We start from the raw sequence: 14882 nt of genomic DNA, 5'->3' as shown, positions 1-14882 counted from the left end.
GCTGGCTCCCAGCCAGTTCTTCCTGCCATTCTTTTCCCCGCCAGTCTCTCCTGCTCTAGGACAGGCATCTGAGTGCCAGCAGGGCCTTTTACCAAACGCTGGGACTGCGGAATACTTCTGAAGCATACCCCACTCCTGGTTTTCTGTCCTCACAGTACTTAGCAAGTTTTTCCTGATAATGGTCAAAAGATGTGCAGGGAGAGATTTGAGGCTTAACTTTGCAGAGATAACTAACTTAAATTATTTTGATTAGGGTTATTCAACTGTGCTTCGGATGTTAACATCAGGCTCAGCTACTTTTTCCTTAGAGCTGTCTAATTATCAAGCCATGAATCCTCAGGACCAAAGTACACTGCTCAGCTAGATAAATGGCTTGTCCTAAGTCCTTGGAGAGAAACTCAGGAGCACCTACCTACTTCATTTTCAGTAAGAACACTTTAAGGGAGAACTTGAACAGACAGTGGCACTGGTGCTGGTCATTCTACTTTATAGCATGAGAAACGTGCTGTGATGTTGAAGGTTAATGTACCTGAACTGTATGTGTATCTAGGAAATTATTACTGTTGGCAGTTAAGATTCAGTCTTTTGGAATACACTGAGTGATAGATATCACAAGGTTTTCGGTTGGCTGATTTTACGCTTATCTCACAAGAAAGATGTCAGTATAATAAGATGGAGGTTCAATCAATAAAAAGATACTTTATTCAAAAACATGATTTTTAAAATCAGGTTGATTGTAGTATGGATTGACTGTGGGCTCTTTTCCCATATTTTCTTCTGTTTCAGCTCGTTTTTACATTCTGCCCTCATGGTCACAATAGCCAGTAAAGAGAGGTTGTGCAGCTATTCCTCGTCTGTAGGACAAGTATAAACAAAAGATGTTTTAGACTGATGTAATTCACCTCTGTCTTAAGAAACTTAGTAGCTCAAGTCAGAATCACTAAACCATACCACAAATTACTGAGGAGAGATTCATAATTAATGGAGAAACAGTTGCCAATTTTTCCTAATTAGATCACTACCTCTTAGGTCACATATACTTCCGTTTACAGCAACAACAAAAAAATCCCAATAAGCTAGCTAACACTAAATAAGGTAAAAAGTCACCCTGTACTTAACAGTATCCTAGCCTGACAAATAAATGTGTCTTACTTGACCATTCTGCAGCGGTGTCTTGTTAGTCTCCTGTAGGCATCCTCTAGGTCTGTGACTTCTTGATGACTCCAGAGTCTCTCACCAACAGCACTTGCCCGAGGCCTAAAATTTAAACCACATATCCCCCAAGGCAGTTTAAATTCATGTTTTCTTCAAGAAGCAAATCACACACTTGGGCAAATTTCTAGTGCTTTCCTGCTTGGGTGGAGAAGAGAAACTCAGGCACCTTAATTCACATGCCCTTCCTTAGATTCCATACCATAATCTTGGAGTAAGGTTAGTTGCATCCACATACTCTCCCCACAGGCAGGCTTCTCCACCAATGACAAGCTGTTTCTGTTCTGGAGTACCTAGATTACAATCAGTGGTGTAAGTTAAAAGTGAAAAGTGAAAGTGAAGTCATTCAGTCGTGTCTGACTCTTTGCAACCCCGTGGACTGTAGCCTACCAGGCTCCTTCCTCCATGGGATTCTCCAGGCAAGAATACTGGAGTGGGTTGCCATTTCCTTCTCCAGGGGATCTTCCTGACCCAGGGATCGAACACAGGTCTCCCACATTGCAAGCAGACGCTTTAACCTCTGAGCCACCAGGTAAGTTAGGTAGTTGCAACTTGAGGCTCACCTACAGAGCCGGTGCTGATTTCCAGTGTTAGCCTGGGGCAAGGTTTCTCTCTCAGAGTCAGGAGGACCTTGGGAGAAGTTCACAGCTGTGGCACAAAAAATGGTCGGAAACTTTATTGCCACAACTGACCCCGTGGTTCAGAGTGTTTGTTAGCGTGTGTCGACTAATGTAGCAGGCCAGTAGTAAAGAGACCATTCTATTTTGGTTTTATGCAAACTTATTTGGACACCAGAAGCACTTCCCCTGGTTGCCTGGGAACAGTGTGCCAAGGAATGCAAGGTGGACTATGCTAGTGACCACCACTCCTGCCTTCAGTACCTATCTTTTGGTATCAAAGAGACTAGGTATCTACAGTAACTATGACTTTTTGATTCTCAGAAAATGCTTTTAGAGAAACAGTTCCTGATAGGCCTACAGTTTTGAAACTTTTTAAACACCAAAATACTTTTAATTAAAGGAAAGTGTATATTAAAGTCTAGTGTACAAAACTGGACAAAGCAGAACTGTTCTTAAGGGGGTTTGAGAGCCTGGAGCCCCACCACTCAGACATGCCCATCCCCAAGGATGCCTCCTCCTCAGAACCCGGAAGCCACCGAACAGGACGCGATCCCTACTTAGGTGTCTGACATCGCAGAGAAAGCTCAGGGGAGAGACAAGGCTCATGCAGTAGGCATCTTTAAATGCATGGTGACAAGTCGTGTCAGTGTAAGGGAATCTTACTTTAGAAGTTTTCTCATTTAGGAAAGAATACGGTTTCCTTCACGAAGTTTAAAATGATAACTGAGTTCAGTCTGTTGGATTATACACTAGAAAAATCAAGGGTCAAACATAAAAGGGAGGATAGGAGGTGGTACTAGGTAAAGATTCCCTGGAGGGAGGGAAGGGTTTGAAAAACCTAACACATCAAGTAATGATCGTTGCTTCACTTACCTGCAAAGAGAAGAGGCTCCACAGAGTAGTATTGTTTCCAGTCTTCCCCATAACTGATCACATCTAAGTACCAAGGGGCAGAAATGATCACAGGGAAGCCATCTGCTGTAACTTTACTTAGTTTCATATGAAGGTTTCCCATTTTCCATACTTGAACTACTGTGCCTTGTGTAAGCTATTAAAGTTAAAAATGAAATATGTATTAGGTCTTGCAGCTACAGCAGATGATATTAAAAGTCTAAGGCATTGTAGTTAATAACTTTCAAGATCCTTGAATAAAGCAATGCTTTCTTCTTTCCCCTTTCCTCTTTGAGGTAATATCTAATGCTATTTGTAATAAGGACTTAGACATTTCATCAAACCTTTTAATTTGTTACCTTTTGTCTATATACAATACCATGTAGGTGTAATAAATTAAGGCTTTAGTCTCATTTCTACCACACTATTTTACTTACTTTGGAACTTAGAGGATGCTACTAACCCTTTTGGAAAGATAATACAAGTAGCTGGACTTTCAAATTTTCAGTTGCCCCAAAGGAAAATAAAGAATTCTGATTATGTCAGAGAGAAATGCCATTTAAAAGCTTAGAGTTCCTTCCATCCAAGGTGTTAGAGTATTAAGTCTCATATTATCAGAACCACATGCAGTATTAGTAACCTCTCACCTTGACTTCATCATCATAAACCTCTTGCCAGACTATGGATCTCTTGTTCATGGCTGAAATCATATCCAAAACCCTACCATTGAAAAAATTACAAAGTTATTTCAGATCACAAACTTAGCAATGTGTGTAAAGAATGCACATTTTATACCAAAGACTGCAACCCTGACAGATGCCTTTCAGTATGTGCATGCGAAGCTGCTTCTGTGTCCGACTGTCTGTGACCCCATGAACTATACAGTCCATGGAATTCTCCAGGCCAGAATACTGAAGTGGGTAGCCTTTCCCTTCTCCAGGGGATATTCCCAACCCAGGGATCGAACCCAGGTCTCCCTCATTGCAGGCAGATTCTATATCAGCTGAGCCACAAGGGAAGCCCCTTTTTACATTGGTAAAACAGAGCTTAAAAAATATTTGAAAAGTATGTAACCTATGCATGCGTGCTCAGTCGTGTCCAACTCTTTGTGACCCCATGGACTGTAGCCCACCATGTTCCTCTGTCCATGGGATTTTCCAGGCAAGAATACCCGAGTAGGTTATGATTTCCTCTTCCAGGGGATCTTCCCGAACCCACATCTCATGCACTGCAGGCAGATTCTTCACCGCTGAGCCGTCGGGGACGCCCATGAAACCACATGTGCCGCGAGAAAGCCAACACTTACTGTCTAGCTCTTTACAAAATAAGTTTACTACTCTTTACCAAAGGGCAGCACTGTCGAGTAGATCTTTATCTGCAGGGATGGAAATGTTCTCTATGTGCACTTTCCAATATGGTAGCACTAGTCACATCTAGCTGTTGGCTGCGGAGCATGTGAAATGTGGCTGATGTGACTGAGGAACTGAGTTTTTAATTTTCTTCAAGTACAATTTAAATACAAACAGCCACATGTGGTTGTGGCTGCCATACCAGATAGCACAGGTATAAAGTAAAAGCAGTGCTGGAGTTGACAAAATGAATTCCAGGAGCTAGACGGTGACGAAGCCTTCACAGGGTAGCCTGGGTTTTCAGCTGAGCTCACAGAACAGGTAACCATTACCACCCTATGTCTCAACCGTTACTGCAGAAGGATTAGAGTCACCATGTTACTGATTTAGAGAGAATAATGTGTATTGCACCCTCCTTTATGATTTTTTTTTTTTATGATTTTTATCTGTACTTTGTGTAACAAAGATTATAACATGTACACTTTGAAAAGGAATGAAGAGAAAATGAGAATATAAAATAGTACTAAATAAGAGCTTAAACTTTTACAAAAGGCACTGATGAAATAAAAAGTAGTAGGCTTTCAAGTAACTTACCTCTGCATATAGAAAGATTCCAGTTTCTCAATTTTTTTGCCAAAGCCTTTGTTCCTCATGAAATGCTGGACTGCTAGATTGGACTCCCTTAAACAAAAACAGTGATAAAAATTTCATTAGAAGTTCAATATGCCCAATCTTTTTAAAGCAACATATAACCCCAACATCATTTATACAGATGGAAATCTATTAAAGTTTGTAAAGAGTAAAATAAGCCTAATTATAACTAAATTAAACCTAAAATAAGCCTAATTACACCTAAAATAAGTCTAAAATTTAATTATGAGTTATGTTAACTTTCCATTGCAAAAAAATTTTTTAGAAGCTGATATCCTGTAAAAATGGCCTTCTCTAAGCTCCCCCATCTTTCTTCCATCTCAGGCTATTTGCACAGAAGATTTTTACTAGAAAAATCTCTCCCACTTAATCATTACCCTCTTCACTAAAGCTATTCTTGTTCTCTAGTTTTTTTTTTTTAATTCCCATTTTCTTCTGCATTTTAATTCTCCTTCCTACAGGCTTCTGTCAATAGCACCCATATGCACATTCCGTAAACAGTTCACCGTCTTAGGAGTTGTAGTGCCAGGTTAACACCTCACAGAGATGTTCCCCCAAGTCTTCCCTTTTCCCAGGGACACCTCTACACCTACTTCAAAGATAACACATTTTAGAAAGGGGCGGGGGAGGGGAGGCAGTTAACAGATTTTCATACCAACAACCAAAATTTACTTCATCTCCTCCCAGATGAATGAATTCATCTGGAAACACAGTACTAATTTCTTTGAAAAGTTTAGACAGGAAGCTGTAAGTTGAATTCAAAATAGGATTTATAGGTCCAAAGGTCCCAGATGGCTCTCTCGCATAATAACATGGAGTCAGGATGTCTTTCTGGCCTAGAAGGAAACATGGAGAATCTTTGCTGAAGTAGTAGTTCAGTCACAAAGACAAGACTTTGCACATGATCATATTACTTTATTTTGTTGAAGATATATGTAAGAGATTTTATACAGAAAAAGATAAGCGTGTTTACTTAGAGTTACTTTGGTAATTTCTTCAGATAAGAAAAGGGAGAATTAATTTCTGAATACTGCCCCTGTCCCGCTTTCTTTCCATTTCCATCAACCTCTCTGAGATTTTATCCATGTCAAATACTATCTCAAATATTAAGGGCTCCCAAATCTTCAGCTTGCCCCAATCCTTTTCCTCAAGTTTCAAACTGTATTTCAAATTCCCTGCTGAACACAATTAGCTTCACTTCAAATATACTCCAACAGGGCTTCCCCAATGGGTCAGAGGTAGAGAATCTGCCTGCCAATGCAGGAGACACAGGTTCGATCCCTGGTCTGGGAAGATCCCATATGCGGAGCAAGTAGGCCCCTGCGCCACAACTCCCGAGCCCGCCTGCCGCGAGCAGAGGAGCCCCCACGCGCTGCAACCAGGGAAAAGCCTGCATAGCACAAAGACCCAGCACAACCCAAATAAATACAATTAAAAAAATACAATCCAGCAGAAACCAAAGTCTCTGCCCCAAACTCCTGCAGCTTCCCAATTTCCACATTCTGGTCCACGAGCCCCCATCCCACCGAGTCTCTCGTCCCCTCCTGCTGGAGTCAGCCAGTCACCAAGTTCCATGGACTGTATTTCCAGAATGTCTCTCAGTTCGATACATTATTTGCCATCCCTTTTATCAGCATTCTGCTCTCGGACCTCACTTCCCATCTGTCGCCTTCACGTAGGGCTCCCTGCACTGTGGCCCCCGCCATGTCTCTCTTCCGCTCTGCAGCTTTCACTGGCTTCCATGTGTCCTGACGAAGCACAAACTCCTCCCCCAAGGCCTACCATGCTACTTTTCAGACTCATTTCCCACTATTCTCCATGTCTATTCTAATAATACTTATTGAACAATTATAAATGCTAGGTGCAGTGCTATGTGCTTTATATTCATTTTTTAAACTTCAAAAAACAGGACATGATAGCTACTACTAATACACCATTTTAGAGATGGGAAGTCTCAGAATGAGATGTTCTATCACTTGCCCAAGGTCACTCAGTTTATAAATGCCAGAAAGTGAAAAGTGAAAGTGATAGTCGTTCAGCTATGTCCCACCATTTGCAACCCATGGACTATAGTCTGCCTGACTCCTCTGTCCATGGAATTCTCCAGGCAAGAATACTGGAGTGGGTTACCATGCCCTTCTCCAGGGGATCTTCACAACCCAGGGATCAAACCTGGGTCTCACGCATCGCAGGCAGATTCTTTACCATCTGAGCCACCAGGGAAGCCCATAAGTGCCAGAAGCAGGATTCGAATCCCAGGCAGCCTAGCTCCAGAAGCAGTTCTTAAGCACCCAGTAGTAAAGAATCTGCCCACAATGCAGGAGACCCCAGTTTGATTCCTGGGTGGGAAAGATCCCCTGGAGAAGGGACAGGCTACCCACTCCTGTATTCATGGGCTTTCCTGGTTGCTCAAATGGTAAAGAATTCGCTTGCAATACGGAAAACATGGGTTCAATCCGGGGTTGGGAAGATCCGCTGGAGAACAGCATGGCAACCCGCTCCAGTATACTCGCCTGGAGAATCCTGATGGGCAGCGGAGCCTGGCAGGCTACAGTCCATGGGGTTTCAAAGAGTCGGACACGACTGGGAGGCTAAGCACAACATAGCATAGTACATACTGCTCTCCCCGCGCTGCCCTCCAGCTAAATGCCTTTCCTGTATCCCCTCTACCAGAAACAAGAATGTATTCTCTGATGTCTCAAGCACATTTTAGGTGTTACTTCACTCACGTAACTCTTTAACTCACATATCACATTCTACTTGTTTTCTTGTTTTCTTTTATCCCTTGTGTTTATACTTTAGGCAATGCCTAGATACAGCGACCTGCTCACAATAGACATATAATAGTTACTGAATTACAACCATCAATAGTGCTACCTTTGTGCAAATCACAAGTAAGAACAAAATAAGCAAACACCAAGTGATGAGATGCAGGAGCACACATGTTCACTTTTAGCGACTCATAAAGCACACTCCTTACCTTTTCCCCAAGATGCCGTGTGGCCAGGGCTATCAAATTCTGGCAGGATGCGAATCCCTCTTAATCGTGCATATTCAATCACTGTACGGACATCGTTTGGTGTATAAACATGAGACAAAGAATAGCTTCCCTGTAAAAGTCACGTTTATTAAAGTTAAAATGTATGAGCTGTTCACAGTTCTGTTGTACTCTGACATCTGCCAGCAGACTTTTCAGGTATCACGAAGTATTCAAGTCTTATGTGATGTTGGGGGACTCCTTTAAATTATCTGTTTACTGCATCTTATCAGTAAGCTCTCAGCACACTTTGGGTTAATTCCAGATTTATTGACAGAACTATCTACTGACAGAGCCAGCACCTTGATTTAGCAATGTGTACCATCACACTATTTCAACCTCATGTGACCATATGACAAAACAGAAATAAAATGTTCGACTCCAAAGTGAAAATTCCTAATATATTGCCCTTGTCAGCTTTAGAATCAAAATTTACACATTAATACAAAACAGCTGTTGGCGTTCAAGGTCACTTTAATTACTGCCAGCAGCAAAAATTCCCCTTGAGATGCCCTGGTTTTTTGTTTTTTATTTTATTTAAAGATTACCTTTGGTCCTGTTTTTTGTTCTTGAAAAATTAGAACTCAGTATCAGTGGTAAATAAAGGTCCATTCAAAGTGTTACTATGGCATATCTCTCAAGGTATAAATATATAAATATAAATAAATACTCAACTCCTTAAAAAGTAATCTTGCCTTCCCCAACCCCAACAACAAATCTGTATTGAATCAAGACCTGATCTAAGTTTATAGTAAATACATGGGACAGAAGAACAAATTGACATGGAAAGGCAATCAACAAAACCCAGACTGTGGAAAACTATAGGACAAATCGAGCTTCATATCCTCAATGAAACTAATACATTAAAAGAAAAATAAAAAGACATGGTCAGGGATGGGCACCCATAGAACAGATGTGTTAACTGACCACAACGTATGGAGTTTATTTGCATCCCACTGCAAATAAAAATTTTTTTTAAAGAAAAAGGCTCTTGGGGAAACATGAATAATGATTGGCTATCTGGATTATTACTAAATTTTTAGCTGTGATAATGAGTTATTTTTAAACAGGCCTTTTTACTAATAAGAGATGATGTCTGAGATTACCTTCAAAATAATGGTGGAGGGGATATAGATGTTGTAGGATTGGCCATTACTTGATTATTGAAGCTGAGTGATGAGGAAATGGGAATTCATGAAATTCTTCTTCTGTATATGTTTGAAGCTTTCCATATCAAAAGCAAACAAGAACAGGAGTGCTGCTAGGATTTCAATCCAAACCACATCAAAACTTTAAGGAAAGCTTTGGAATTGTGACCAGAGGCCTCATCTAGGGTCTTGGCTCTGCCCCTTCATAACTACAACTCTGCATGACACAGGCAGCCTCTCTTGCTGACAGTGACCAGCTCTGTAGCACAGGGGATCCAGTGAGACGGTGCAAGGCTTGCTCCCCGCTTCACTGGTCTATAATTCAGTCAGTTTGAACACTTCTAACACTACCATTATTTTCTACGAAGGAGCCATTATCTCTACGAAGAAGCCATTATCTCTCAAGATTCCCTACTTCATACAGTTTTTTAGAGAGAAAAGAAGTTGTCATTTACAGAATTGAGAACAATTCTGTTTAAAACACTTATACAGTTGGGCTACTTGATAAATATAATTATTTAACTTTATGTTAATCACAAAGGCTCCAGGTCTCCTACATCCATTAAGCTTTTAAATTTTTATTTGTATAGCCCCATAAATGTTTACATTTATGATAACAATTACAAAAGCAGACCAGTTTTGTGGACCTAAAATGCTCAGCAATAGCGTATTAAAAATTTTAAACCACGAATATCTAACTTTTACACCTAAATTCTATCCATAATAAGAAACACTTAAGCTGCAAACTTCTAAGGAAACCATACCCAAAATTTTTGTACACCAACAACAATAACATGAATTACTCACTTTATTGCTTAATTCAGGAAAAGTGATGCTCTGATAAGGGAAAGACTGGTCATCCACGATGTGCCAGTGGAGAACATTAAACTTATTAAAAGCCATGGCATCCTACAAGCGAACAGGTTGAAAATTTATACACCTTTAAACCACAATGAGATTATCAACTCATACCTGTCAGAATGGCTATCATCAAAAAGGACACAACAAATGTTGGTGGGAATGTGGAGAAAAGGGAGCCCTCGTAAACTCCTGATGGGAATGTGCATTGGTACAGTCAACAGTTTGGAGGTTTCTCAAAAGACTAAAAGTAAAACTTACCACATGACCCAGCAATTCCACCTCTTGGTACACATAACCCCAAAAAACAAGAAAACTAATCTGAAAAGATACATGCACCCCAGTGTTCATAGCTGCATCATTTACAATTGCCAAGATACAGAAGCAACCTACGTGTTCATGAGCAGATGAATGGGTAAAGATGTAGTGTATGTATATACAATGGGATTCTACTCTGCAATAAAAAAGAATGAAATTTTGCTGTCTATGAGATAGATGGACTTGGAGGACATTGTACCAAGTAAAGTAGGTTATACAGAGAAAGATAAATACTATGATATCACTTGTATGTGGAATCTAAAAAATAGAACAAACTAGTGACTATAATAAGAAAGAAGCAGACTCACAGAAAGAACAAACCCAGTGGGGAGAAGAAAGGGAAAAATAATTACATACCACAGATATACATTCCAATTTATTAATACTTACTATATCCAGGATTGTTCCCAATATGTCTGTTTCCTTTGAAATTTTCCTTTTCAACAAGGGAAGGATGTGAAGAAGTATAAATTTCTTTTCACTTTTCAAAAAGCCTATACACAATTCAAATTCAAATTAAAGCTGTAACTTTGCCCTACTGGAAGAGAGCCAGCTCATGAATTCCCAGTAGCTCTTGACTACCACTACTGCAGAGTTTGGGAATAGAGCAGAGGAAAAATGGGACTTACCAGTCCCACAATTCTGAGATTTGAGTGCCAACTTTCTTACAAATGAAAGAAATTCAGTACACAAACAGCACAAATCCAATTAACATTCTCAGAAATTTGGGGGACACTGACACCGATTTTATGTACAACCTGGAGGAGTAAACAATATAATATGTATATAAAATATAAAAGATGATATGAAGAAAATGGAAAATAAGCGGAGAGACTTTCCCTATCAGAGAAACAGAACACACAGACTCCCTCCTCACGATGGGGCAAGACGGCAGAGCAGGAAGGCCCTCTTCCTCACCTCCTGCCATAAACACAGCAAAATGACAACTATTAAGAGTAATTATTGATGAGAAGGACCTGAAACCTAGCAGAAACGCTTTCTTCACAACTCAAGATATAAAGATGGAAACACAAGGAGACAAGTAGGTGGGTCAAGACCCACAGTCCTGGGCACATGACCCACAAGTGGGAGGCGAACACAGCTGTAGAGGTTCTGCCCAAAGGGGTGAATCCGAGCCCATATCAGGCTCTGCAAACCCAGTGTCCAACACTGGGACAATGAGCCCCCCAAAACTTCTAGCATTGAAAGCCAGCAGGACTTGAATACGGGAGAGCTGAAGGGCTACAAGACACAGATTGTGCTTTTCAAATTTCACAGGCTCTTAGTCCCAAGGCAGAGGCAGTAATTTTTAAGAAGCCTGGGTCAGAACCATGTGCTGATCTTAGCCTCCCAGAGAGGCAGGAGACAAGTGGGAATCCCCCTGGGAACAAAAGCACTAGAGGGAGCCTTCTGGGGGGCTTGCTGACACTGGTGATGTCATCTGCTATTTTGGAGTCCTCCCTCTAGTCTGTCAGCACCAGACACTTCACTGCCCATCAACAGGCCAGCGCCAGTCCCCGAAGCCAGTCCCACAGGCAGCTGCCCCGGGGCCCAGCTCTGCCCACCCATGGAGCAGCACCCCCACAGGGGGCAGGGCCTGTTATATATGAACCTTATGGTGACTACAAACCAAACACCTATTAATAGGTACACACACAAAGAAAGGAATCCAAACATAACACTAAAGATAGCCATCACATGGCAAGGGAAGAGAGCAAAAAAGATAAAAGGAACGAAAAAGAACTATGGAAACAACCCAAAACAATTAACAGAATGGCAGTACATATAGATCCATCAGTGATAACTTTAAATGTGAATAGACTAAGTTCCCCAATCAGAACAGAGTGGACTCAGCCATAAAAAAATGAAGTCTTGCCATTGTGACAACACGGGTAAATCTAGAGGATATTATGTTAAATACACCAGAGCTACATTACAGAAAGACAAATACCAAGGACCTCTCTCATCTGAAACCTAAAAAGCAAAATGAAACAAAAACAGACTCAAATACAGAGAGTGGTTGCCAGGAGGGCAAGGGGGTGGGTAAAAACAGGTGAAGAGGATTATGAGGAACGAACCTCCAGCTACATGATAAATAAGCCCTGGGAAGGTAATAATATTGTGATAACTATATGGGGATAGATGGATACCAGACTTATCCTGGTGGTCATTCCATAATGTACGCTAATGCCAAACCATGATTTAGTATACCTAGAACTAACAGAATATTGTATGTCAACTACATTTCAATAGAAAAAGAATCATATATTAATTCATTGATAAATGGGACATAAAAATTTACGTCAGTCTTTGGTAAATGAGATTATGGGATCACCATTTTATGTATATCTGTGTTCAAACTTTTTTTTACACTAAGCCTGTATTTCTTTCATTAAAAATTACAATAATGTCTTCTGAAGAAAAAAATCAAGGTTTAAATATAAATGTAAAAATAACTTTTTTATAACAGGCTATGTTCATAAATGATTCGGCGAAGGTACAGGAAAACTTCCTGATCCTCACAAACTGACAGTGATGGGAGGGATGAACCCATAAAGCGTCAGTAAGAGGAGAGAGTTACGTCAACGCTGCTTCCCAGCGCCCACCACCTGAGGTTCCATATTTCTTTGGAACACTTTCTTAGTTACAAAGCTGCTCTCAGATTCCTTTCTAGGCCACTGAAAAAAGCAGTAAGTGGAGGTCACAGAATTAAAGGTCCATAACTGGAGATACTGGAGAAGAAAAGAGCAACCCACTCCGGTATTCCTGCCTGGGAAATCCCAGGGACAGAGCAGCCTGGGGGCTACAGTCCACGGGGTCCCAAGAGTCGGACGGACTAAGTCAACAGCAGCAGCAGCAGAAACCAGAGGTGATATATTCCTGATGAAAAGTCTCGACCCATGATTTGACAGTTGAGATTTACATAGAGGGCCAACAGGCAGCATTAAAACTGAGTGTTTTTCTTAACAATGCTGACTGAATCCTGGGTTAGCCTCTCTCCCACCTCAATGAAAACAAGAGGGTGATTCCCGAGGGGAGCCTCCACTTCTCAGCAGAGGAAACATATATCTCAGGGAAGGGAGGGAAAAGCCCACTGCTTACACTCACTATACGGAAATAGACTTAGTGTATGGAAATGAATCCCTTGTTCCAACCGGCACAACAGCACAGTGACCAACATACAGTAACGACATGAAGGAGCAGACAATGGAGTTAAACCATTACCTACCAGAGTTTTCAAAATCGTCTTAACGGGCAGAAAGTGTCTAGAGGTATCAATTAAAACTCCTCTATGAGGAAACCTTGGAGAATCTACAATGTTGGATTCATTGGCAATGAACTAAAAGACAAAAGAAAACTTTTATTTATTTTTAGAATTTTCTCAAGTTCAATGATGATTACATCTGTCTATGCAAGTACTGGATAAGAGATTAATTTACAACCAAACAAAGTGTAAAAACTACATTTACCAGCTAAGAGACACACTTGGGGAGAAGAAACATTCAAGAAGCAATAAATAGTTAAAAAGTTTACATTTTTCCTATAGAATATTGTATTATGTCTACCCAATAATGTTAGTAACATACAATAATCATACTTACAGTCCCATAAGAATCTTGATAAATCAACTGGCTAAAGGTCTCTAAACCTGAGGAAAATAAAATTTATAATTTATTGCATTAATTTATAAAGGAAACAATAAAAGATATATTATCCAAGCATAGAACCATAACCAGGAAAGGCAAATAAAATTAAATATGTTATACTCTGTAACATATTCTCTAAAATCAAGGCTCAATTTAAAAAAAATCTCTGTTGCTATCAAATAAAAATGTTTTACTTAATTGTACCCATACCATTTTTTCTGTTTTAATGATAAACACAAAAAAATAGTGTTTTAAGAAAACAAAATTCCAGTTCCTTAATAAATTTATAGCATTATAATAAAGAATTTTTATAATACAACATTATAGGCACTTTAGAAGGTACCTAAACTTAACAGAGGGCAAAGAAGCTCAGAAAACACTATGAAATTATAAAGGCCCAAATTACAATGTTTTATTTATAACTGCAGAGACTCTTTCTTATGCATGTGGACTGTTCCCTATATTATAGACCAATTCCTCTTTCTACCCTCAACTTTACCAAAATTCATGATTCTAGTTGACAACTATACTGCCAAGGAAAATTTTAACCTAAGAATACAGGCATACTTCAGTTTCTTGCATTTCACAGATAGCTGCGTTTTTTACAAATCAAATGTTTCAAGCAACCTTGCATTGTCAGATGATGATCAGTATTTTTTAGCAATTAAGTATTTTTAAAACGGGGGAGGAAACGGCAACCCATTCCAGTATTCTTGCCTGGGAAATCCCATGGTCACAAAGAGTTGAACACAACTTTATGACTAAACAATGCAACATTTTAAAATTAAGGTATGTACCTATTTTTTAAGACATAATGCTATTGCACTATACTGTTGAAAAACTACAGTATAGTGTAAGCATAACTTTTTTTTTTTTTAATTTTTTATTAGTTGGAGGCTAATTACTTCACAACATTTCAGTGGGTTTTGTCATACATTGATATGAATCAGCCATAGATTTACACTTATTCCCCATCCCGATCCCCCCTCCCACCTCCCTCTCCACCCGATTCCTCTGGGTCTTCCCAGTGCACCAGGCCGGAGCACTTGTCTCATGCATCCCACCTGGGCTGGTGATCTGTTTCACCATAGATAGTATACATGCTGTTCTTTTGAAATATCCCACCCTCACATTCTCCCACAGAGTTCAAA

General features: G+C 40.1%; 1 protein-coding gene across 3 annotated transcripts in view; it reads right to left on the bottom strand.

Annotated features, from left to right (window-relative positions):
* Positions 1-668: 668 nt before the first annotated feature.
* Positions 669-14882, bottom strand: part of LOC122454606 (beta-hexosaminidase subunit beta-like) — a 33613-nt gene continuing 19399 nt past the window's right edge. For all 3 annotated transcript variants that reach the window (XM_043489211.1, XM_043489213.1, XM_043489212.1), the window contains 11 exons: positions 13687-13733; positions 13314-13424; positions 9716-9817; positions 7704-7833; positions 5379-5559; positions 4667-4753; positions 3371-3443; positions 2706-2880; positions 1415-1505; positions 1153-1257; positions 669-854 (listed from right to left, as the gene is read on the bottom strand). In XM_043489211.1, the coding sequence (XP_043345146.1) occupies positions 794-854; positions 1153-1257; positions 1415-1505; positions 2706-2880; positions 3371-3443; positions 4667-4753; positions 5379-5559; positions 7704-7833; positions 9716-9817; positions 13314-13424; positions 13687-13733 (1163 nt within the window). In that variant the 3' untranslated portion in view covers positions 669-793. The remainder of the gene's footprint in view (positions 855-1152; positions 1258-1414; positions 1506-2705; positions 2881-3370; positions 3444-4666; positions 4754-5378; positions 5560-7703; positions 7834-9715; positions 9818-13313; positions 13425-13686; positions 13734-14882) is intronic.

Source organism: Cervus canadensis, chromosome 16, assembly GCF_019320065.1.
Source record: "Cervus canadensis isolate Bull #8, Minnesota chromosome 16, ASM1932006v1, whole genome shotgun sequence".
Lineage (NCBI taxonomy): Eukaryota > Metazoa > Chordata > Mammalia > Artiodactyla > Cervidae > Cervus > Cervus canadensis.
Note: the sequence above shows the minus strand (reverse complement) of the source record. Positions and strands in the feature narration are given on the sequence as shown.